The sequence below is a fragment of the Sturnira hondurensis genome, unplaced genomic scaffold, assembly GCF_014824575.4.
Source record: "Sturnira hondurensis isolate 20B ecotype Veracruz unplaced genomic scaffold, ASM1482457v3 Scaffold0000780, whole genome shotgun sequence".
NCBI lineage: Eukaryota > Metazoa > Chordata > Mammalia > Chiroptera > Phyllostomidae > Sturnira > Sturnira hondurensis.
The window spans coordinates 18,500,851-18,525,016 of record NW_028073411.1 but is presented as its reverse complement, the minus strand read 5'-3'; the positions used below and the strand labels follow the sequence as shown (position 1 = coordinate 18,525,016).

Genomic DNA, 24,166 nt, shown 5'->3' with positions numbered 1-24,166 from the left:
TGCATTTAACTTCAGGCTAAGGTTTTATTGAATACTGTGTCACTTAGCTACAATGGACTTATCTTTATAAAACTAGGTCACTTCCTTTTGTAGAAAAAAACGCCCCATACCGGCCCTCCCCAGGCAGCACCTGAAACTCCAAACTGGGCTGGGAGTTGCTCCCAGTGCCCTTCTAATGCCTTCACCTGCTGAGCACCCCAAGGGCCCACATACTCTCCCCCACTAATCCCTGGGGTTTGGCATGGCCCTGGGTGAGTTGGACCAGCTGGGTGCATTGTCTCTGCATAAAGGGGCCAGTTTTAGGGGGGCTTACTTGTCTCGAGTTTGAGGGCTCCAGCAGCCACATGATCAGAGCAGGGCCCTGGCACTGCCCCCACACCTGCACCACCAGAGCTTGCTGAGCTACCGGTCAGTGCCTTGCCTGCTGGGCATGTCCCCTGCTGAACCAGGTGGGCCCTGTGGGCTGTGGCCAGTCCTGTGCTGCGTCCTGACAAGTTTGTGCAAATGCAGGTTGCCACTGTGGCACTTGGTCTTCAGCTCACTGCCTCACCAGCCAGGAATCTGAAGCTCGGCTCTTCCCTGGACTCTTGGGGCAGCAGGCTACAGGCAGTGATCCTCTAGGGGATGAGTGGCCCTAGGAGCGAACAGCTAAGAGGCAGGCGCATGAAAGCAGCCAGTGCCTTGCCTAACCCCTGATGGGAAGCTGAGTCCCTGTGGGCAGGGAGCAAGCAGGGGCCCCTTCATTCAGGAGCAGCCACCAGGAAGCCCTGGGTGGTGCTGTCACCATGCAGTGACACCCTAGGTCTCTGCTCCACTGTCGGGTTCTGCCCCAGGTCCTTCAGAGCAGCCTCCATGGGGCCAGCAGCCAGCATGGGGACTGTAGCAGAACTGACCACACCCGTCTTGGATGAATCTGCGTCTGGCATGTAACCAAGGGGCCGATGTGCTCCATAAAATTAAGGCAAGTGGCCCAGGTCAGGGTCATCTGGGACAGACGCCAGTTTCTCCCAAAGACAGCTCATGGGGCCATAATACCCGGGCAATGGGCCCACACTGTGTTCTGTGACCTGTACCACCCATACCCCGAGGGGTGGGAAAGGAAGGCAGCAGGGCCCAGAAGACCCATCCCACTGCCCCCTCCCAAACTTTGGCAGAGAACTTCCTTTCTAAAAAAGCCCTTGTCCCTCTGCAGCTGGGAAAGGAGCCCTGGGCCTGGAGGCCTGGCTGCTCCCCAAGGCAGCAGTGGGGGCCCTGGCAGGGCTGGCAGGACCCCCATGGCTGCTCCCTCACCCTGACCCAGCCGACTCAGTGCACCGCACACACGTCCAGGATGCAGAAGCGTGCACGGCAGGTGGGGCAGGGCACACGGCTGGCCAGCCAGGTGTCAGGGCGCTGTGGGTCCTGGCGGCTGGCAAACCACTTGCCCATGCAGGTGAGACACCACATGGGGCGGCAGTAGCACTGCTGGCACTCTCCCTCAGCCGCCTCCTGGCAGGTCTTCACCAGCTTCACACTGGCACGCGTCTGCATGCAGCCAATGCACGCCTCCAGCTCCTACGGGTAGCCCAAGGAAGTCACAGGAGACCGCCGGACACCCCCAAGGGGTCCCCCGCTGCACCCAGGGTCCTAGCCCATGGGGGCCCTGCAGTGGGAGCCCACCCTCCACCCCACCACCCAGCCCCCCACCTGGCTGCTAGGGACCACGTAGGTTGGGTTGACCTCCACCAGGGAGGCGAATGTCTCCAGGAACAGGTCGCCCAGGCTCTGGCGGATGACCACGTTGGCCGCTCGGAGGATGGGAGCCCGGATCTTCTCACACAGCTCGCCATACTCCGTGGAGTTCAGCCTGCACAAGGCGGGGCTGCTGAGCTGGGGCCACTGGACCCTGCAGGGCAGGACCCTGTTCCCTGGAGGCCTGACGAGAACCCTGGGACAGGCGTCAGGGAGGCCAAGGCTATACCCTGCGGGGACCAGGGTGCCCACAAACAGAACACGGGGGCTTCAGGCACAGCCCAGCTGCCCAGTGAAAATCAGCCAGCCAAGATGGCCGTAAGGCCAGAGTCAACAGACCCAGTGCCTGGCTTTTGCAGGTTCGAGAGCAAGGGGTATCCCGGCAGGGGCCCAGCAGACCGACATGGCCTGAACAAGATGGAAGGGCCTCAGCTCCAGCCTAAGCCTCAGAGGTGAGGCAGCCACCAAGCCTCTGTCCCATCCAGCCCCCAAAGGTCCCAGTGTGTTCCCCTGAGAAAGGGAAGAAGGCAGCTCAGAGGACACAGCATGGGTAAAGGGGAAGCACAGGGGGTACCCATGGGGCACAAAGGGAACAGAAGGCCAGGGCACAAAGGGAAGAGGCCTGGGGTGGGTGACAGGGGCCCTGAGCGAAGGTCACACTGGAGGGGCCACTCCTACCCATCATTGCCTCCCAGAGGGACACAAAGACCAGAACCAGGTGCCAGCTGAGCATGAGGCCTTGTGGAGTTCCAGTCTCGGTCCACCTACCGGATGTCGAAGGCCTGCACCACAGGGCTGCTGCTGGCTACTCGGATGGTGAGAAGCTGCACAGGCAAGTTCGAATCCGGCGAGAGCTCATGTTGCTGTGACTCCGTTACAGTCAGGTGCACATCCTGCTGCTGGGCCACATGTACGCGGTATGTGGTCACCTTCATCACCCATGTGTCTGTCACAATCACACGGGCACCCGGTGCCCCTGTGGCAAACTTGTCAATCCTCCGGAACTCGGTGTTGACAGAGGAAGCAACAGCCTGCCAGCCTGACTGCGGGAGGGCATAGAGGGCCAAGGAGCGGGCCAGTGGGTGGCGGGCCCACCCATCCCGGTACCAGTAGTAGATCAGGGTGCCGGCAACAGTGGGCAGGAGCACCGCCAGCAGGAAGAAGAGCCGCCAGGCCTGTGGGGCCTGGCTGGGGGCGAAGAGCTGCTTTTCCGAGGCCGCAAAACACATGCCCACATAGTAGCCTGCAGAGGACAGGGCGGTCTCAGTGGAGGTTGGACTGCCCGGCCTATGTCCTCCGGGTGGGGCCCACTGACAGCCACAGTACTGTCAAGGGAGCCCTGACCAGGTCATTTCCTGTGACCTCACAGGGGGCCACTTCCTCTCACAGCCTACAACTGACCCTCTGACTGGGTCACCAGATAGGTCTTAGCTACCTCCATGGCCTGTCTGGCCCAGACCATGCCCATAGCAACGACTTTGCAGGTGAAAGAAAAGTGTCTTTTACTCGCTGCTTCAGTCGACACATGTGAGCACTAAAAACCAGCAAAACCCAGGAAAGGTGAAAACAAATGCAAGGCCTGGTGTCACCTGCAGAGTGGCCCCACCCCCTGAGGCAGATCTGAGTGTGGCCCGCCCTAGCTGGGATGTCACATGTCACATGAGGGCCAGACCAGGGCCAGTTCCCAGGGTGAAATTAACGGAGGCAGATGCGAAGGGCTGCAATGGTAGGTCTGAGGTTGCGAAGTTAAGAGCAAACATCTGACTGAGCTGGCTCAGCTGCAACATTTCAGGGCAGCCTGTTGTGCTGCAGTGGACACTGTGCCTGCAAAGGGTCAGAACTGGTCCAAACAAATGGCAAAGAGAAACGGGAGCTGGGTCTGGGGCCACAGGACAGGCTCCATCTGCACGTGAACAGTTGTCAGATGGGAGCGGGTGGGTGGAGAAGTACAAATTGGTGGTTCTGGCTCTAGTCGGCACGGCTCACTGGGTTGGCCGTCATCCCGAAAAGCAAAGGGTTGTGGGTTCAGTCCCCAGTTGGGGTGCACGAAGCAACCAACCGATGTTTCTGTTACACAGATGTTTCTCTCCCTCTTTCTAAAAATAAATAAGTGGAATCAAATAACACTGGTAGTTACAGAATAGTCAAGGGAGCCCTGACCAGGTGGCTCAGTTGGTTGGAGCGTCATGCTATACACCAGGCTGGGGGTTCAATTCCCAGGCAGGGCACATGCCTAGGTTGGTTACAGGTTCCATCCCCTGTTGTGGTTGCAAATGGGAGGCAACCAATCGATGTTTCCCTCTCACGTCAATGTTTTCTCTTTCTCTAAGAGTCAATAAACACACCCTTGAGTAAGAATTTTTTAAAAAAGAATAGTCGGGGGAACTTGAAGTGCGCAGCACAGAGAGTGGAGTCAGCAATGTTTTATCAGCTGTGTGTGGTGCCAGGTGGATGCTAGACTCACACAGTGACCACTTGTTAAGGTCTGTATCTAATCACTGGGTTGTACATCTGAAACTAATACTGTACACAAGTACTGTAGCTGAAAGATAAAAAACTGTTAAGGCAGGCTCTGCTAACCCCTCCAGGTGTGGCCTCCTTGAATCCCTCTACTCCCACCAGTTCTACTCCCATAGACAGCCCCCATGCACTTCCGGCCTGGGGGGGGCCCTCCTGGCTCCTCTCCACACCCACACCCACCAGGGCTGCTGCTTCCTGCTGCCAGCTGAAAACCCCTCCCTGGGTCCACACGGCTGTGGGCAGGCAACAGCCACCTGCTGTCCCAAGTCCGATTCTGCCCCCAAGTCCTCCAGAGATCCCCTGCCTGGTACCCCACTCTTCAGCCAGTCCTCCGACCAATCAATCAGCTGACAGAGTCGCCCCCCAGAGGCCCATTAGCACCGAGGCCACTGTCCAGTACAGCCCCTGGGCAAGGTGGGAGCGTCCTAGCTACACACAGGCTTTCCAGTCTCTCCTCCAGTGACACCCCCAGGGGTGGTGTCACCCACCCCTATCTGCCTGCCCTTCCCACACCCACCTTTCAAGGGCTGGGCCAAGGGCACCTCCGCTCTCGGTTGGAATCAGTTAACTGCCACCCACATGACTGTGCACGATCCACACCAGCTGGGCGAAGCATCGCCTCTCCCTAGGGCTCTGAGCCTCCGTTTCTACCACTTAGAAACGAGCAGCTGCCGCTAGTACGGAACCCATGAGCGGCTGGCCAGGAGCCTCGGCTCTCGGGGAGATCCCAAAACCCTCCCTTGACTCTTCCCCAGAAAGAGTGGTCCCACGGCCCGGGCACCTCTGGGGCCCCAAAGCTCCACCGCGAGCCCCGGCAGGGCCGACCACTTCCGCCCAGCAGACGGGTATACCGGCCAGGAGAGCAGGGCGGGGGGGCGGGGGGGACCTCACCCAGGGGCAGCAGGGAGTGGCAGAACAGCGTCGCGGCTGTGCGGCGCTGATGGTAGGGCACGAAGGCGGCGTCCTCGCTGCCCAGCCAGCCGGACAACAGATTCTGCACCGTGAGCCCCGCCGAGTGGAACTCGGTGGGCGTGAACACGAAGCAAACGGCAAACACCAGATAGGCTAGAGTAAAGGTGACCTCGGGGCTGTCCATCGTGCCGTCGCCGCCGCCCACGGAGCAGAAAACAGGCCCCCGCTTGCCGGTCGTCCGGAGCCGGTACGGCGCGGGGTGCCCTGGGAGATGGAGTCCCGCTACGGACCGGCAAGAGGCATTCTGGGAGGTGGAGTTCTCCCATCCTGGACAGAGCCCGAAATCGAGAGCCGCCGCGGCAGTCCTCGCGAGTGTTTGGTTCCCAGTCAAGACCCGCCTTAAAGGCGGTCTGCACCTGGTCCCATTTTACGGCTGGGGAAGCTGAGACGCTCGGGTGAGGGGCCCTTAGGCCCCAGGCTCTCCGCGCAGTACAGTCGCACTCGAAACAGAGCCCGAGGTCCCCGGTCGGCAGAGAACTCCGCAATCACCGCCCGCACGCAAGCAGCCTTCCCCTTCACGTGCTCTGCTAAACACTGCTCCCAAAGACTTCCGGCTCCGGCCGCGGCCCCGGTGGCCCTCATGCCGGAAGCACACCCTCTGGCTCGCTGGAGGGGCGTGGCTGGCTGGCACCTCCTTCTATTGGCTGCAGGCTCCCCGTGCGTTCCAACCGCGCGCTGATTGGCTGCCTGCGCCAAACGTCGGTATTTGAATCGGTGGCGGGTGGACTGACTCCGGGACGCGGCACCTCCTACTCCATCCTCGACTACGCGCGGCGACCGGCAGGTAAGGCGGCGGGCTCCCAGTCTGGGGCCTCCGTTCGAGGCTCTGGCCCCTCTGGCGGCAGGTGGGCGCCGCCCCTCCCCTTGGCTCCTCCTCTGTGGCTGCTGCTGGCACCGCCCCTCCTCCCCGAGCCCGCCGTCGCTTAGGTCCGCCAGCCTCCCGGGCCCCTCGGTCTTCTCCGCCGTCCTCCAGGACGGTTCGTCTGTCGGGCGTGGACCTTGGGCCTCCCCCTTGGTCCTCCAGGACCTCGTCCAGTCTCAAATTCTACACACAGTTGCTACTGGCAAGGGCACGTCTCCGCCCCCAGCCCCTTGCCGACGCCCCTGGACCCGCCTCCTCACTTGGGTGCCCCTCCAGCTGGGAGCCCTACTCCAGCTGCACCCGACGCGACACCTGGGCTCTCACCCTCCCCACCCACCGCAGCGCGCAGGCAGCCTCTGCTCACAAGCCCCTCCTGTGGTCCCTGTCGCAGAAGGAGCCCAGCCTTATGGAAGCCACCAACCCTGTGCTGCTCTCTCCCCAGGCAGGGCACTGCAGGAAGGGGCCGCTGCCCCTTTTATCTTGCTCAGACCAGAAACCTGAATCACCCTCGACTTGTCTTTACTGCTTCAGCACTGAGCGTAGTGGCCTGCTGGCCAAGCCATGGCTGACTCCAGTTCCTGCTGCTGCAGGAACCACCCACTCCCCGCCCCCACGCCTTCCAAGCCATCTTGTCCTGCCCACCCCAAACTTTCTTTCCTGGCGCCCTGTTCCCCCTGCCCCAGCCACCCTGGCCTTGCCCTTCCAGCCACAGCCCCCAGGGCCCCCAGGCAGGTTGATGCCCAGTGGTCTGGCGTCTTCTAGATTGAGAATGTCAAATCAGTGACCATGCCAAAGACTGTGGGAAGGAATAATGTGCTGTCCTAGAACCTTCTGGGCCTGACCAGAGACCCCTGCGGTTTCAGACGTGGGTGCGGATGTAGAAGCTCCTCAACTCCCCACCTACTCACCTTGCCGCTCACTGCTGTTTCCCTGTCCAGCGCCCACCTCTGCCTCTCCATCCTCCCATGACTTGGCCCTGCCCTGCAGCCGAGGCCTGGGGGCGGGGCGGGGGGGGGGGGAGGCGGCTTTTTCCACTCCCGGTTTTCTTCCAGGCCAGCACTCACCTGTCCACTGACTTTCACCCACAGAGGTTGTGAGTGAGAACCCAGTCCTTTCCCCTCACTGATGGCTCCTCTAGCTGTTGTCCTGGGGCGGGGGGGGGGGTGGAGGCTCCCCAGCCCTGTGGAGGAGTCCCAGTCCCCTGAAATAGGACAGGGACTGCCTGCCAAAGGACCCTGCCTGAGGCATGACCCTCCTTGTGGGGGCAGCTCTCACTGTCACCTCTGTCCCTCCGGGCAGTGCAGCCCTCACAGTGACACAAATCGTCTGCTTCTGCAGAATGAGTCTGCTGATCTTCAATGACGAAAATGTCACTGGGGACAAAAGTACAGAAAACTGCGACTTCCTGTTTCCACCACCGGAACTTAGTGGGAGATCGCCTGTTCTCCGTCTGTCACAGAAAGAAAACGTGCCACCCAAGGGCACGGCCAGAGCTACAAAGGTGAGTGCATTTTGCCTGTGCAAGAATGATCCTGTGTCACACCTTTGGACACCCCAGGACCTGCCTTCCTGGTGACTTAACTAAGCTGGCGAGGCTGAGCAGGGCGTAGCCAGGGTAGCAGTGAGAACTTGAAGTATTAAACAGGTGCTCTCCTCCCTCCCCCACAGGTGACCTTTCAGACGCCCCTGCGGGACCCACAGACACATAGGATCCTGAGTCCCAGCGTGAGCAGCAGGCCCGATACTGGTTCTCCTCTGGGTAATACCGCTGGATTAGAGACCTCCCATCAAGTCTGGACCCAAAAAGAGAAGTAAGTGTCAGTGCTTTTGATGTCCTGCATTTTGTGTCAACTCTGACGGACTTGGCAGGACAGTGGTGTGGTGCTCTCGGCCACCCCACTTGGGTCTCTTCTGGTCAGTGCTCTGAGTCTGTGCAGGATGAGGCCTGCCTTTCGTCTTTCTCTTCTTCCCTTCCCTTCTCTAAAAATAAGTAAATAGTTTTTTTAAACTTCCTTTTTCTTTAAAAAAATTTTTTAAAGATTTTATTTATTTATCTTTAGAGGGAAAGGGAAGGAGAGAGGGAGAGAAACATCAATGTATGGTTGCCTCTTGTGAGTCCCCCACTGGGAACTGGCCCGCAACCCAGGCGTGTACCCTGACTGGGAATTGAACCGTGATCCTTTGGTTCACAGGCCGGTGATCAATCCACTGAGCTATACCAGCCAGGGCCCTTTTTAAAGATTTTTTTAAAGAAGACAATCCAGTTGTGTTTTTTTATTTAAGCCATTAACTTAGCAGTAATCAGTCACAGCAGTGACATGAGACGCCTGCACTTCCACCCACCAGAGCGCCAGGCCTGTGAGGCCAGGCGGTGTCTTGTCTGTGGCTGTGTCCCCAGCCTCTGGTCTCACTCCTGGGGGCTGCCTGCTGAATTGAACCAGTGACCTTTTGCTCTGCAGGATAACACCCAACCCTGAGCCATACCAGCCAGGGCTGGAACTTTTTTTTCTCTTTTAAAGAGATTTCAGATGTACAGAGAAAGACATTTGAGTAAAACACCACTGATGGACCCTTTGTCCGACTTCTAGGACATCTAGGGGCCCCTTGCCCAAGGCCCTGCAGGGGCTTCTCGAACCTGGACCTGTTTCTCTCCCCAGTTCTCCTTGTTACTTTTCAACTTCACTCTGTGCTTTTACTTTTGAAATTCAACTTAATGAGAGCAACTCAGACGCTCTTCCCTTACAGCGACCCCAAGTCAGAAGGGAGGCCTGGTGGCTCGGATGTTGCCTTCTGGCTTTGGGGGCCTCAGAGCAGAGGTGGAGGGTGGTGGGAGAGGACCCAGCAAGGTACCCTGGGAGCTGCTGAGGGCAGCCCTCTGGCCCCACCGCCCCCCCTCAGTGCAAACATGGCCCTCAAGTGCCCTGACTGTCCTGACTGTCCTGACTGCAGAGCTAGGGGTCCCAACCGGAAGGGTAAGAGGCTAGCACAGAAAACCTCACCTTTGAGTGTTTGTCTCTCGCTGTGGCCTGTGTGTCTCCAGCTGGCTCGCCAGCAGTGACTTATGGGAACACACTCGTGAAAACTCATCCTGGGGACAGGGTTCACCGAATGTCCTTTTTTTTTTTTCTGTCTTTAGCTGATGTTTTCAGTGTAGACAAAAATCTACTCACCAAGCCAGCAGGTTTGTTAGCGTTGACTAAGTGTGTTTCCAAAGCCAACAGCTTTCCAAGGAAGTGGACCCTCCAGTAACAGATGGGACTCTACAGAGCCCAGCGGTGGCAGGCACCCACCGGCCTGTGGAGGACGTGAGGCCAGCCTCTGAAGACAGGCATTCCAGCGAGCCGGCCACCACTCTCCAGACCCAGCCGGGCCTCTCAGGCTGTGCCCAGGCCACCACGAGTCTTGGAAACCAGACGGCATCTCCACCAGGAATGTCTGACAGCCCTGAGCAAGTCTCGGAGGAAAACATCAGTTCTTATTCCCCAGATAAAACCATTACGTCCACTTCAGAAGTTGTAGAAGATCCTGCCAAGGTCACATCCCCAGACAGAACACAGGGCACCCACAGAACCACAGGAGAACCCTCGAACGGACCCCCGGCTTCCTCAGCTGGGGCCACTTTGCTCCCTGGGACTCATCCCAAAGTGGCCCTCAGAGAAGACCTCCTCACAGACCCGCCTGGGCCCCCAGCCAGCCCTGAGGACACTGCCCTGGTGGGCCCTCTGCAGGCTGGAGGGGCGACAGCCCCAAGTCCTCAGAAGGAGGAGGCCAGTGGCCAAATGGACAGCTCATCAAGGAATGGGCCCATAAGGCTAGAATTTGACTTTTCTGGTGATGCCCCCACCAAAAAGCCACCTCCACCAAGAAAACTGGGGAAGAGACCAGCAGCAACGCAGGAAAAGGCCCCCACGGAGGTGGATGAGGCTCCTGCTCCTCCTCCTCAGGGATCGTATAGCCTGGACTGGGACAAGCTGGGTGACCCTGACCTCAACCCGTTTGGAGGCGATGGAGAGGCCTGGCCCCCAGAAGGCCCCCAGAGCAGACCAGCAGGGCCTGCGGCTGCAGAGGACTCACCTCCAAGCCAGTGAGTGGGGGGGGGGGGTGTTGGCGAGGCTGATCTGTGGTGCAGGAAGACCTGGGACCACAGATGCTGCTCACTCGCCCCCAAGAAGGAGCTACAAAGCAGGGGGCTCTCGTGGAGGAGCAGGCCTGCACCCTGCTAGGTCCCCACCACAGAGAGGTGCCTGGAGAGGAAACCAGGGCTTGGGAGCTGTCGGCAGCCGTGCAGGCCGTCCCCGAGGCTCCCGTCCCCCGTGTGTGTGCCCCTTGCGCTGCCCAGGGACGGCGGCTCCCCGGCGGCCAAGTGGCTGCCAAGCAACGGGTCCTAAGGGAAGCCCAGTGCCCGCTACTCCCACTCGCACGCAGACCCCTGACTGTCCCCAGCTGCCCCCGGGTCCTGGCATCCTGGCACTGCCCAGGGAGGCTGCCCTCACCCCCATTCAGCTTCTTGACCAGTTTTCTGGTACAAAGGACAAATGAATGTCAGGGCCACTGTCCATCGAGTAGAAAAGCCCTCAGAGCCTGCTTCCAAGCACTCCTCCTAGGCTTGGGTGCTCTCCCAGGAGTGGGTGGGCTTTGCCTGGCTCTGTGGGTGAAGGTGCACAGGGCAGGTTTGGTTCAGGGCCGGGGGGGGGGTTGTGGCACAGCCCCTGTTTACCTCATCTCTTTAGGCAGGTGCCTCCAGCCTCCGCAGAGGGCACGCCTGTGATGCAGACCGCAGTGTGGACCCCGGGAGCGGCGAGCGAGGTACCGAGTGTGTGTGCGCCAAGTGTGAGCTCATCTCTGCCCTGTCCTCACCGTTCGCACGTTATAATAAAGCAGGGCCCATGGTGACCGGGCAGGACACACCCCTGCCTCCACCCCCTCGTCCTGACGAGCCCGGGTGAGGCTGGGGATCTCGAGATCCTCAAACAGAGCCATGCAGGTGACCATCACCTCCCTTCCAGGAGGGCATCAAGACTTCTGCAGGGCCAGCAGCCACCCCCAGCAGTCCAGACCACAAGCCTCCAGCCTTGCCAGCGGCCCCAGCTCTGCAGGGGCCAGAGCCTGCCTCGGACCTGAGTGAGGAGCAATTCCGAGACCCAACCGAGGGTACGTTGTCCGTGGCTGTCACTCGTCCTCCCGCCATCAGCTTTGGGAGCCCGTGTGCTGAGCAACGTGTGCAGGCAGCTCGGCTCCCTGGGATCAGGGAGGCCCCCGTGCGGCAGCTGGGAGATGCCAGGGACAGCCGGGGTGCAAAGGGCTTCTGGGGGTGGCCATTGCCAGCACGCGCAGGTCGGGGTGCAGAGACATGAATGAGGCTGTTACCGTCACAAGCACGTGGACACCTGGACCTCAGGGGTTGTTGGAGAAACACTGGTCGGTGGGCCAGGGTCAGGGTCAGGGTCGTGGGCTCTGAGTCTGACCTCTTGCTGAGCAGCTGCAAGTGCACAGAGCAGCACGTAGCTTGCTCCCCAGTGGCTCCTGAGCGTTGTGAGCACATGGGGGTGTGTCTCCTGTGTCTCCTGGGTGTCAGCACCGGCACCCGCGTGGCTGTCTGACCTCCCATGGGCCCTTGGTGCCTTACCCGCGTGTGCTGCCTGGCCTCAGTTCCCGCTGGCCCTATGGCCTTGACGCGCTATGGGTGCTCGGAGAGGCACTCCCTGGTGGCACCAGCACGCTAGGCGCCTTCGTGAGTCTCCGAGGAGGGTCTGCCTCATGCCCTTGTCCGAAGCTGTCCGTCCCTGGGCTGCTTGCAAACTGGAGAGGGGGCCCGGACCAGCCGCATGGCACGCAGCAGTCCCCTCACCCTGCAGGCAGGCTGTCTCCACTTGGTTCATAGTGGAGGCCCGGACTCGGACTGTGACATCCGTGTCTTTTCCCGCTACCGCGGGCGGTTTTGGTGTTCAGTCTGAGAGACGGGCGCCCAGGGCCTGAAGCTGTGCCCTCACTTCCTTCTGGGGACACTCCAGCTCCGGCTCTTGCATAGCCTTTGGCCCATTTGGCGCGGACTTCCCACACGGCGCCAGGCTTCCCAAGCAGAGGCCACATTACTGGAAATGGGTGGGCTCTGCGGGGCGCTGTCGGCACACAACAGGTCCCCCCCAGGACGGCTTAGCCCCAGGGCCCGATGGGTGCCACAGCCCCAGCTGCTTCCCTCTACCCAGGGGTGTGTGGCACTGCCCCGCCCAGAAGTCTGGCCCCAGGCCCCAGTCCTGTGTGGCCAGACACCCTGACTGAGAGCCAAGGACCTCGGGTTCCAGTCCGGGCGGGCCTGGGCAGGTGGTGGCCTCTCGGAGTGGGCACAGTCGGTGTGCCGGGCACTCTGGGGTCGCGCTCCGAGTACCAAGGGAGCTGTGGGCTGGCTCTGTCATGGAGGAAGCGCCGTGGGTTGCATGGGGCTGGGGGGCAGCAGCAGCAGTGGCGCTGACCTGCTCCCCTCAGTTCTAGGCACAGGTGCCGACGTGGACTACCTGGAGCAGTTCGGGACGACCCTGGTGAGTGCCCGTGCCCAGCTCAGCCGTTCCTGAGGGTGCCTGGAGGAGGGACGTTCGCTAGAGCAGCCCGCGCCAGGCCACACCTGGGCAGCCGCGGCCCTCAGCTGCAGGGCCAGCTGGCCGGCCGCTTCCTGCAGCCGCCTCGCCGCCGCGCTCAGAGACCCTCCCGGCGTGCGGCCGTCTCCCCGGGCCCTTTGCTTGCTTCGTGTGCAGGGCTGTTGTCCTTGGGTGACGAGGACCCTGCTGACATGCCTGCCCCTTCAGTTTAAGGAGTCGGCCCTGAGGAAGCAGTCCTTGTACCTCAAGTTTGACCCGCTCCTGAGGGACAGTCCTCGCAGACCGGCCCCCCCAACCCCCGACGTGGGCAGGTGTGTCAGACATCTGGGGGGGGCTTGGGTGTCAGAGACGTCAGGTCTGAGGGGTGTCACAGCTCGGCTCTGAACGGCAGGCTTTGCACTGACACCCCTTGGGGGCAGGGGGGCCGCCTCACAGGTGACTGGGAACAGGAAGGGATGGAGCGGGGACGGGCACCTGGAGACCAGGGGCGACGGGCCCTGGGGGGCTGGGCCCACCTGCTCTGGAGCGAAACGGCGTGTGCGCCTCTGTTCTGGTTCCAGCGTGCAGGGCACCGCTGCCCCGTCCTTGGGGGGCCCGCCCGAGGCCAAGCTGCTGGACCTTGACTTCCCAGGAGCTCCTGACCTGCCCGTGAGTGTGCCACCCTCTGTCCTGCAGAGACGCGTGGTGGGAGGGCCCTCGGGTCAAAGCAGGTCAGGCTTTGGGGGCTGCTCAGCCACTGCTGTCTCTGGTCACTGCCTTGCTGTGCTGGAGCCACCAGCCCCTCTGCTGCCCTTCTGTTGCCCCCCAGGCGCTGGGCCCGCCGCCGTGTGTCCTTGGACCAGGGGCGCCCATCGTGGACCTGCTGCAGTACAGCCAGAGGGACCTGGACGCGGCGGTGAGGGCGGGGGACACAGCCCGGGAGGGGAGCCCCGAGTGCCGACCACCCTGTGCCACTCAGGGGACTGGGGGTGTGCACGGGCAGGGCCTGTGGGTGGGGTCGCCCGACTAGCAGGTGCTCCCAGGTGTCCCCGCTGGCGACTGTGTCCCACCCTGGGCCAGTGGGGCCCCCCAGAGCACACCTGCCCTCAAGGGCAGCTTGACGGGCTCTGGCACACGACACCCCCGGGGCCTGGGCTCTCAGCAGTACCTGCTGGCCCAGCCTGCTGACGTCCAGCCGGTGAGGCACCAGGGGTGTGGTCTGTGCAGGTAGAGGCGGCGCAGAAAGAGAATGTGCAGCTGAGGAGCCAGTGTAAAGAGCTGCAGGAGAAGAACCTGGAGATGGGGTGAGGCCTGGGGCTGTGAGGCTGGGAGGGGACCCAAAGCCAGCCGTGGTGTTCACACATGTCCCCCTCCTGCAGGAAGGTCATGGATGGGTTTGAGAGCATTGTGTACCAGGCGATGGGTGAGTGTGGTGCTTCTCCAGAGCAGCGGCGGCCCCCCCCTGGGCCCCCAGGCCCCGCTCCAGGACAGCAGTGGGGGCAGGGCCTGCTCCACGTCCCCCAGGGGCCCTCAGGGTGCCTGGGTGGTCTTGCCAAGCTGGCCTCCTGCCCTCAGTCACGTGTGGAGGCTGCCCCCCAACCTTCTGTGCTCCCCTCTTTTCAAGAGGAGGCTCAGAAACAGAAGGAACTGGCCAAAGCTGAGATTGAAAAGGCTCTGAAAGAAAAAGACCAGCTGGCCTCGGACCTGAGCTCCATGGAAAAGTCGTTCTCAGACCTCTTCAAGCGGTTTGAGAAGCAGAAGGAGGTGATCGAAGGCTACCGGACGGTAGGTGGGGCTGCGTCATGCCCGGCACCGGGCTGAGGCCAGGCTCTTCAGTGGGCAGGGCTGGGGGATGGAGGCGCCGTGGGCCTGGGGAGGCCCGGGCTGCATGGGGAGCCGATGTGCCGTTTCCCTGCGGCCTGCTCACCTGCGAAGTGACGGGACCTGCCCATGCCTGGCCCCCGGCCCATCCCCCCGAGTGGAAGCCTGTTGGCAGTGACGCCCTTCCTCCCTAAAGAATGAAGAGTCCCTGAAGAAGTGTGTAGAGGATTACATCGTCAGAATCGAGAAGGAAGGCCAGAGGTACCAAGCACTGAAGGCCCACGCGGAGGAGAAACTGCGGCTGTGAGTTCAGGCCCCTGCGGGCAGTTGGGGGAGGGCAGCTGGGGGAGGGGAGCTCAGCCCACCTGGTGTGTGCGCAGGGCCAGCGAGGAGATCTCCCAGGTCCGGAGCAAGGCGCAGGCGGAGGCGCTGGCCTTCCAGGCGAGCTTGAGGAAGGAGCAGATGCGCGTGCACTCGCTGGAGAAGACCGTGGAGCAGAAGGTGGGGTGGGCCAGAGGCCCGGGGCGTGGGAGGGACCAGTCCCCGGGTTTGGGTCCTGTCAGCTTCCAGGCCAAGCGGGGTGCCACCAGGGCCCCCACAGCCCTGCCTGAGCCCTGGAAGACTCAGGGCTGGACATCTCTTCTCCAGACGAAGGAGAATGACGAACTGACTCGGATCTGCGACGACCTCATCTCCAAGATGGAGAAGATCTGATGACGGGGTTCCTGCTGTACACCCCCAGCCTTCTTTCTGTCTGTCTGTCTGTCTGTCTATTGGAAGTTTTCGTGTTCTTTCTTCTCTCCTCACTTCAGCTCCCTTTTAAACTAGATTGCTTTAAAAAGACTAAATAAAGTTTCCCTTGAGTTTATCGCTGCAGTCGCCTTGTCTTGGTTAAAACCAAGGTTTCCAGCCTTCGCCACAGCGGCCTGCTCTGTCCCTGCGCGCAGAGTTGAACCCGATGGACTGGGTTCTTCGTGGGAAAAAGCAAATGGGCAAGAGACGGTCGGCCCTGTGCAGCTCGGCCCTGTGCAGCTCAGCGAGGCCACAGCCCGTGGATGGCGTGCTCGCTGCGTGTGGCTGAGGGTTAACACCTGCACTGCCTCGTCCAGCCCCATGGTCAAGGTCTGTGCCCCCCCGGGCTCGCAGGAGGCAGCTGGGTGCCACAGCTGAGACGGGCTCTCCCCTGTGCCCCCCCACCCCCCGGCTCTGCCTACAGAGCCCTGACCGAAGCGGGTGTTCGAAGCCGGTGGCAGAGGCTCCATGAGCTCCCACAGAACCGTCTCAGGACAGACAGCAGGCCCCATCCCCCAGCCGGCTCAGGAGGGGCGTGTCATACACACTGGACACCGGGGCCTCTGGCCCTCCTCACTGCCCGTGTTGTTCAGGGGCTGGGACACAGAGGGGCTGCATTGCAGGGTGGTGGTGGGGGCCCAGACAGGCACAGTGGGAGTACGGCTACCCCAGAAGCCCTTGGGGTCAGGGCAGAGGCTTGGCCTGCAGCCCCCAGACACAGATGGGCACGGCGCCAGCCAGGCACCAGACACGGGCCACAGGCTGAAATGTAGCCCTCTGCTCTGAGCCGCGTGCTCACTCCTCGGCCCTCAGAACCAGCTGGAGGGCACGGGGCTCCTGTGCACTGACCCAGTGGGTACAGGTGGCCGAGGCTGCAATGCTAAGCATTCCCAGGTGAGGCCGGTGGTGCTGGGCCCAGAGCTCCCCGTGCTCCCAGCGCAGGTGCCAGGGAGTGAGCGCCACCCAGGGGCAGCTAAGGCAGTGCTCCAGCTCAGGCCTTGGGGGGGGGGGGGAAGCCCACAAAGGGGTCTTTTCTCTGGGGAGTGGTGCGGGGGGCAGGGGTGCATTCCCCACACAGAACCACAGTTGAGTCCTGCTCAGTCAGNCTCCAGCTCAGGCCTTGGGGGGGGGGGGAAGCCCACAAAGGGGTCTTTTCTCTGGGGAGTGGTGCGGGGGGCAGGGGTGCATTCCCCACACAGAACCACAGTTGAGTCCTGCTCAGTCAGATCTCCCTCCAGGGCCTGAGGGTGGGCAGCAGCAACATGCCTGCCCACCACCAGGGGGCGCTGCCAGCCGTGGGCCGTCATGTAGGGTCCGAAAAGCACCTGCCCGTGACATACTGACTCGGGAGGGGTCGGGCGGGCCTCTGGCGTTCAAGCGGGTGTCCAGGGCCCCACAGGTGGAGGGCACCTTTGTCCCCAGCGTATTGGAGAGCAGAAGGCCAGATTGAGGCCAGGGACCCAGGGGCCACGCTTGCCCCTGCTCCCCACGGACCCCAGGGCTCTGGCCCCGGCATCTGCTTGTCCCTGCGGCAGCTTGTCTGGCCTCCTGGGACCCCTGCTGCCCTTTCCGGTGCAGCCACTGGAGGTCCTCATCTAACCGTTTGCACACATCCCTCCTGTGGTTAAGGACCCACCTGCAGAGGCTCCAGCTCCAGGTGTGAGTGCCAAGCCCACAGACCTGGCCAGCCTGACGCTGCCCCAGGCCAGAACTTCTCTGCTTCAAGCCACCCCTCGGGGGGCTTCCCCTCCACCCAAACCAGCTGCAGCAGCTGGTGGGGTTCTGCCTCAGCAGAATGCTCCCCCTCCCAACAGCAGGCCCAATGGCCCAGCCTGGCCCTCCAGCCTCCCTGCTCAGGGACTTCATCTGACTGCTGGTATCCTGCTCAGCAGGTCTGCGGGGCTGCAGCCCCTGGAAGGCATGCCTCCCATTTCACCAGGCTCCAGGGCGCTCGCCAGCTGCAGGGGTGTGGGCAGTGGGTGTGGGCACCCCAATCCAGGCCAGAACCCCCCGCAAGTCCTGCTACTCAGAACAGGGTTTTGTCCCCTCCTCACCATGCTGGGCCCCTCCCTCAACAGGCAGCCCCCCACTCCAAACCGTGACCCCTTCCATATATGCCCTATCCTGTATCAGCCCCACCCCTGGCACCCTTTCCACTGGACCCTGGACAAGAACCTCCCTCCCATGAGCCCCATCCTCACCCCCTATCCTAGATGCAAATGGGGTGCACTCCACCTGGGAGGGGCTCTGAGGCTGAGAAGCCCTCTGGGGCTGGCCAAGGCTCACTTCACAGACCAGGAAATGGACCAGTGACCATGGCTGGGGAGAGGCAGGGCAGGGCACCTGGGGTCAGGGTGGGGGCAGGCGACGGGCCAATGGGGCCTGCAGCCCCAGGGCTCCGAGAGCTGCCCACATGGCCTCAGGGCTGCCCTTCTGCTGCACAGTCAGGGCTGCTCTGAAGGGGCCTGGAGGGGCATCCTCATGGCCCATCTCTGCCTGTCTGGCCCCTCCAGCCACTCTAAGAACTGCCCAGTGCCCTGTCCCCTGCCAGGGCCTCTGAACCAGACCCCAGGACTCTGCCTGGAGAAGGCCACAGGCCGCTGGGCATCGTCCTGGCCCAGGAGCCTATCTGGACAAAGGGGCCTTGTGCAGCTGAATGGGTGTTTATCCTGGAACCTGCGTTAACTCAGGGCCGCGAGGCCGGGCAGGGGCCCCTGGCACTGGCCTTCTGAGGGTAAACATGACCCGCGCCGGGCCTTCAGCAGCAGGCCTGGACTCCTGCCCCCTGCATCTCCTGCACCTCAACAGCCCAGCAGCATGCGGCCTCCTGCCAGATGGGAATATGGGAAAACGGGGGGGGAGCTGTCCTGGGGGCCCCCTCCAGGTCACCATCTCTAAGCAGTGAGACCTGCAGACAGAGCACCAGGGGTCTGCCTCCCAGGCTCAGGGCCACCCCACCTTCCTGGAGCACAGGAGGTGAAGTGTCGCCAACCCCCTGCCCCCCGGTGTGGTGGGCCTGGGGGCAAGTCCCTGGGACCTGAACTGAGACCCCACAGCATGACTGAGCTTCTTCTTCCCTCCAAACTCATGTGTTGAAACTTCGGGCCAAGGGGACAGAGTGTGGAGCTGAGTGGGGTGGGGTGAGGCCATGAGCCAGACCCCTGGGGGATTCATGCCCGGGGAGAGGAGGCCGAGCGCCTCCCTTCGCTATTCGAAGGCAGTGACCAGCTGCCCCCACCGGCAACTGAACTGACCGCCGCTCTGAGCGAGAACGTCCAGCCACCAGCACCGTGCAAAATAAATATCTGCTGTCCCTGGTGTTTCGTTACAGCAGTAAGTGCCTCCTGAGAGGGCCACAGTGTTTGAGTCACAGTGACCCACTGCCCACCGGTCCTCCGTGGCTGGTGGCCCACAGGGGCTCCAGCTTCGGTGGAGAAGCCCAGGCCTGTGGACACCACTGTCTGGGGCAGAGCTCCTGCTGGTGTCTCCCCGTGTCGTCGTCCTCCAGTCAGGCCCTCCCTCCCTCCGTGTGTGGCCCATGTGTGCCCAGGGGCTCTGGGCACACGTCCCTGGTGTCCCTATGCATGATGGCCCACTCTGGAAGCAGGAGTACACTCGGGGACAGCCGCCCACCCCCACAGCTGCTGGGGCTGGAAGAGGCCAGAGAGCAGGGTCTCAACTCAGCCCAGGCTCTTGGGGGCAGTGTTAGGGCCAGAGTGGGCATCCTGGTCCTGCTCCTAATGGTCTCCCATCCTCAGTCCCCAGACCCCAGGACCCCTGTGATGCTCTGGCTCCAGCTCTCCTAACTCCCAGCACCCCCCCACCCGGCCCACACCCCCACCCCCACCCTTGGCACCCCACCCCCTCCTGCCAAATCCTGAGGCCCCAAGCTGCTGGGGCTGAGCTGGCTTTGCTGAGCTGGGAGGCCTGCAGGGGGCGCCAATGGTCCAGCCGGAGCCTCTGGCCCCTCAGCCACCACCTCTAGAAGGCCCAGCTGAGACTCCTGCGCGGGGTGGGGGTGTCTCTCAGACTGCTGTGCTAAAGAGTGGAGGGACGGCCTCTACCCCGAGCCCATGGTGGGGCAGGCCTGGCCAAGGCAGGCGTGCCAAGTGGGCGGGCAAGGCCCAGGTCCAGGGTCTGGGCAAGCCTGGAGGGGACAGGGTCTGTGGCCAGGTCTGGGCCCCCTCCTCAGGCCCAGTCCTCATCCACAAATGTTCTGGGCCACCCCTGGTGGGGTGGACACTGCATCTTGGCCCCGTGAAGCACCAGCCGGGACTTTTTCAGGAGTGGGCAGGACCCTCATTGAGACACGGTGGCCCGTGGCCTGGCCCTGGGCCCTGAACCGGGTGGGTCACAGGCATTTGTAGAGTAAGGAGTGGGGGTGTGGCACCAGTGGCCCCCAGGCCCCCTTGCTCTAGGGCAAGGGGTAATTTGAGGGCATCACACCCCTGCAGACAGCAGGTGGGATTTGAACGAACCTTTGAATGAGTGAGTGAATGAATGAATGAGCAAGGCGGTGCGCATCACGGGGGTGGCCATGTCCCCTCTCCTGCATCCCCGTCTTGTGTTCCAGCTCCCCCTCAGCTCTGCGGGCGATGACAGGGCCCACGCTGGGCTGGGCTCCTGGGGCCAAGCCCCCCCTGCAGGGGTGCAGAGATGCGGGCAGGAGGGACTGTGGGGGAGGGCTCAGTGTTTGTTTGATTAGTCCTCAGCTGAGGATTTTTTTTCATTGCTTTTCAGAGATAGAGGAAGAGAGAGAGAAAAACATCAATCGGCGGCCTCCCGTACGCACCCGGACCTGGGATCGAACCTGCAGCCTTTCAGTGACACAGTGGCGCTCTGGCCGGCTGAGCCACCCGACCAGGGTGCTGTGCGTTTATTTTCAACGGGAGAGCATGTGAGGCGCTCAGCCTGGCCGGCCCAGGGCGCAGGGGACACCTGGGGGTGACACTGGCCTGGGCCTGCCCAGTGTGTGTCCACTCTGAAGTTTGGAGGGGCCTGCTTGGGGGCCGTTTGGCAGGAACCACCTCGGGGCCTGAACCTCAAGGGGCGATCTGGATGCCTATGCTACCGGGGAGATGGAGGTCACAGCTAGCCCGAGGGGCCCACCAGAGGGCGCTGGCTCCCCGTGTGCCTGGCGAGAGGGGGATTCCCAGGCAGTGCTTTCGGTCAGCCAAGGACAGCCAGGGGCACCCAAGTGGTCGCTTCTCCCTCATGGCCTCTGGGGCACAGCAGCCACAGGCTGGGAGAGGCCTGCCAGCTGGGGCTTCCACCCGGGGCGTCTCATCAGCAGAGCCGCCCCCACAAGGCAGTTGGGGGGGGAGACGGCGAGGGCGGGGCCCTCAGCTCTGTATGGAGCCCACCCAGCCTCCTCCCAGCCCCCACACCTGGTGTCCTCATCAGCCCACAAGGGAACAGGACCCCCAGGCTCTAAGGCTGCTCTCACACTGGGCCCTTCACTCCCACACGTGAGAATGCATGTGGGAGCCTTCCCTGATCCAAGCCCTGGGGGGCCTCGGGGACAGGCCAGTCCCATGCCTGCCCTGGTGGAGCCCAGCTCTGGCGCCAGTGGCTAGGGGAGCTGACAGGGAAGGAAAAAACGGTCAGATCCAGAACATGTCTGAAGGTGATGGGGGGGGCAGCAAAGAGTGATGTAGGGGCATCTTGGGGGACTCCCGGTGCCCCTCCAGCCAGTGTCCCCTGATCCCCACACCACGCAGGGAGGGTCACCCACCTCTGCTAAGCACCTAGGCTGGGGCACTCACTCCCACCCATGCCAGCCAGGCAGGGGCTCCAGGGCACCCAACATGTTCAAGGCCAGAGCAACGATGAGCAGGGACTTTGGGCCTGGGTGGTCTGACCCCTACCCCAGGAGGGGGCAGCCCCTACACGCCAGCAAGGTCTCACATTCCCCTGGGGTACTGGCAGCCCCCTGCCCAGCTGGCCAGCCCTTCCCCTGCTCTGGGGCCCAGGCAACCCCTCACACTGCCTGTGCCATACAGGCCTTTGGGCACCGATGACCCTCAGGCCCCTCTGGACCTGGAAAGCAGTCTCCCACTGGGAGGCACCTACTGCTGTAATGAAACACCACAGACTGCACCCACCCCCGCAGCCGGGCCCAGCCTCGGCTGAGGATGGGCCGTCCTGTGCCCGGCACTGGGCGGGCCCGCCGCGGGTGGGGGCGGGTGCAGCTCTGGGGGGGGCCTTCAGAAATCAGAAACACATGGCCAGGCCGGGCCAGCACTGCTGTGTCCCCGCATCCAGCCTCGGAAAGCTCACCCACAGAGCTGGACCAGGCACTCGGCCGGGGCCCAGGCGGCAGGGGTCTGCTGGGAACTTTCTGCCCTTTTTACTTTTGCACGAAGGACAGGCCATTGGTCCCAGTCCCTTCATTTCCCAGCTCGGCTTGCTTCCTTTGTCTGCCTGGAGGCTCGTGACTTTGCGCCCAGCCTTGTTAGTCGAAGGTGGACCTTCGAAGCTGAGGTCAGAGTTGCCCACAGGGAGGCACCTCTGGCTCCAGGAGCCCGGCATCCAGAGGACCTGGGTCTCCAGGGTCCGGGGAACGCATCAAAGACACACAGTCCCCAGCCACTGGGAGCCCAGCCCTTCCTGAGCCCTGGTCAGTGACTTGGCCACACCCCAGCCAGGAGCTGGGTGCTGGGTCCATTCCCTGTGAGAGCACCCAGCCCCTAAGCGCTGCCTCCAGAGCTGCGGGTATGGCGTCTGGGCCCCAGGCTGCCATGGAGTCCAGCCCTGCAGACCGGGCGGCACCGCTCACCTGCTGCTCCTCTCTGTGGGTGACTCCTGCAGGCCAGCCCCGCTGGGCGGAGCAGCCTGGAAGAAGGGGCCCCTGAGCTGGGCTCTGCAGGGGCAGTGCCTCGGCCACGCCCAGGCCTCTCACTTCACAGCAGCCAGTCTCTCAGCTGCTCAGGGGCTGGCCATGCTCCCCCTCTCCGGAAGACCCCACCCTGCCGAGGGCCACTCAGGCCAGGCGAGTGCGGGCCAGACCTGCGCCCGCCCGGACGTGCCCCGGTGCCGCTCCCCCCAGGAGCGTTCCTGGAGCCAGGTGCTGGCTTGCCTGCGGGCAGCGTGATCTCATCCCTCAGTCGGCAGGGCGGGCCCTGGCGACATCCCACCCCACAGGCGATGTGACTTGCCCGAGGTCCCACAGACATCCTGGTGGCTCCCCACCCTGCTCGGCCGTCCCCCTCCTCTGTGCCCTGGACGAGCCCAGGGGCTCCTGAGCCTGCCTGTCCTCACTTGGACGGTGGCAACTGGGGAGCCGAGAGCAGTGGGCCCAGCCCAGGCTTGGTGGCGCTGGAGGCCGAAGCCGGATGCGCCAGGAGCAGGGCACCAGGGCTGGGCCTCACTCTGCACTTTGGAGCCTGCCTCTCACCAAGCAGGAAGCGCTGGGGCTCTCCCCTCGGGCCACTGGCCAGGCCTCCTCGGCGTCTGGGAACCCCCCACACGCGAAGGAAGCAAGAATGCGCCCTTGCCCCAGCCCAGGCTTGCCTGGCCCCAGATGCCCCACCAACCCCGCCTGACAACACCCCCGCCGCCCGCCCCTGCTCCCGGTTGGGAGAGGCTGGCTTCCTGGAGGAGGTGCCTGGGGCCTCCCAGAGGCCAAACCGGAGGGGAGGCTGGTGGGCCAGGACTCAGGGCGGGACCTTACCTCGGGCCACAGGGGAGGTGCAGGGAGATGGGGACCAGATGACCTGGCTTTGCAGCCCCAGACAGGGGGCCTCTACGGCCAGGCTCCGTACCCCATCTTCACACTGAAGACCCCAGACCCCAGAACCAAGGCCCCTCTCTTCCACCAGAGCTGGGGACCAGGTGGGGACCGTGGGGAGGAGGAGGCCTGGGCATTCCTGCACCTGGGCGGGAAGCTCGGCCTGGGACCCGGGTCCAGAAACTCGGTGGGTCCCTAGGGGGCTGAGTGGGGGGGGGGAAGGGTTCTGAAGGGTGGATGGCCGGATGGCAACCTTTGGGGCCTGTCCTGTGGGACATGCTGGGGAGCTGGGGACCCCTGAGCCTGGGATGTGGGCACCAGAGCCGAGTGGGGGGTGTGGTGGGAGTCCAAGGGGCAGCAGCCACCAGGCCCTGGGGGGTGACTGTCCCTAATGACCAAGGAGCTCAGAACCACCACTTGCTCAGGTGGGAGTGGGTGGCGTGGCCACACCTAGGCCAGGAGTGGCACCACCCCCGGCCCCCTAAGAACCTGCCAGAGCAGAGGCAGGTCACTTGGCCAAGTCCCACTGCCTCTCCCCGGGGGTGACCTGGACAGGGAGAGCCTGAGGCCCCACTGCAGGGGCAGGCTGCTGCTTGAGCTCGGGGTAGGACTGGGTCCAGCACCGCAAGCTGAGAGGAACAGGAAGGCTCCCTGGATGAGGAGGCAGCGGCCTGCCCAGAGCCACCCACACCTTCCCCTGGGGCCGCCGCTCAAGGCTCTGGCGGGCTTTCCTCATTGGAACCCAGGAGTCCTCAGTTTGGCGGAGGTTTCTGGGCAGGAGGGGCTGGCTTTGGCCCCTCATACCCAAGCCTGTCCTAGGCCCACGTGCTCCTTGGGGGACCAGGATGACCCTTAGACCTCACAACTGGGGCCCATGGTGGCGTCAGCACCTGGTGACAGGAGCCTCCTGGGAGAGGCGGCCAGCCTAGAGGGTAAAGAACCGGGGAAAGACGGGCACCGGGGAGGAGGGGCCGGTGGGTGGGCGTAGTGCTGCCTGCCACTCAGGCTCACGGGGGCCCTGCCGGGAGGACAGACTGCTGGGGACAGCACCACACCCAGGGCCTGGGAGCAACTGATGCAGCCGGTGCTACCCACCCCCTCCTCCGTGCTCCCGATGTGAACAGGGTCACTGGGGACAAGGGGCAGCGGGCCCGTGAAGCCATCGGG

The 24,166-nt window shown here is 63.0% G+C and overlaps 2 protein-coding genes across 3 annotated transcripts; one reads left to right on the top strand and one right to left on the bottom strand.

Annotated features, from left to right (window-relative positions):
• On the bottom strand, positions 1 to 5,728 carry TMEM129 (transmembrane protein 129, E3 ubiquitin ligase). The gene is made up of 4 exons (XM_037047213.1): positions 5,143 to 5,728; positions 2,500 to 2,974; positions 1,687 to 1,846; positions 1 to 1,554 (listed from the first exon to the last, which is right to left on the bottom strand). Exons 1-4 carry the CDS (start codon positions 5,345 to 5,347, stop codon positions 1,306 to 1,308), a joined length of 1,089 nt encoding a protein of 362 aa, XP_036903108.1. The 5' UTR covers positions 5,348 to 5,728; the 3' UTR covers positions 1 to 1,305.
• A 146-nt stretch (positions 5,729 to 5,874) lies between these two features.
• On the top strand, positions 5,875 to 15,346 carry TACC3 (transforming acidic coiled-coil containing protein 3). Of its 2 annotated transcripts, none has more exons than XM_037047201.1 (16): positions 5,875 to 6,007; positions 7,424 to 7,586; positions 7,754 to 7,896; positions 9,300 to 10,169; positions 10,816 to 10,891; positions 11,092 to 11,236; positions 12,569 to 12,621; positions 12,886 to 12,989; positions 13,239 to 13,326; positions 13,487 to 13,573; positions 13,885 to 13,961; positions 14,037 to 14,080; positions 14,282 to 14,442; positions 14,675 to 14,781; positions 14,859 to 14,979; positions 15,127 to 15,346. In XM_037047201.1, exons 2-16 carry the CDS (start codon positions 7,425 to 7,427, stop codon positions 15,190 to 15,192), a joined length of 2,304 nt encoding a protein of 767 aa, XP_036903096.1. In that variant the 5' UTR covers positions 5,875 to 6,007; position 7,424; the 3' UTR covers positions 15,193 to 15,346. The 2 variants fall into 2 exon arrangements, with proteins under 2 accessions (XP_036903096.1, XP_036903087.1); XM_037047192.1 differs by having other exon boundaries at positions 13,233 to 13,326.
• The last annotated feature ends 8,820 nt before the right edge of the window (positions 15,347 to 24,166 follow it).

Excerpts from the sequence above, each read along its gene's own strand:
- TMEM129 (XM_037047213.1), bottom strand. The coding sequence starts at position 5,347 with ATGGACAGCCCCGAGGTCACCTTTACTCTAGCCTATCTGGTGTTTGCC. Across the intron at positions 2,975-5,142 it reads CCACTCCCTGCTGCCCCTGG|GCTACTATGTGGGCATGTGT; the intron begins GTGAGGTCCCCC and ends TGTCCTCTGCAG. Across the intron at positions 1,555-1,686 it reads ACGTGGTCCCTAGCAGCCAG|GAGCTGGAGGCGTGCATTGG; the intron begins GTGGGGGGCTGG and ends GGCTACCCGTAG.
- TACC3 (XM_037047192.1), top strand. The coding sequence starts at position 7,425 with ATGAGTCTGCTGATCTTCAATGACGAAAATGTCACTGGGGACAAAAGT. Across the intron at positions 7,587-7,753 it reads GCACGGCCAGAGCTACAAAG|GTGACCTTTCAGACGCCCCT; the intron begins GTGAGTGCATTT and ends CCTCCCCCACAG. Across the intron at positions 7,897-9,299 it reads GTCTGGACCCAAAAAGAGAA|CCAACAGCTTTCCAAGGAAG; the intron begins GTAAGTGTCAGT and ends GTGTTTCCAAAG.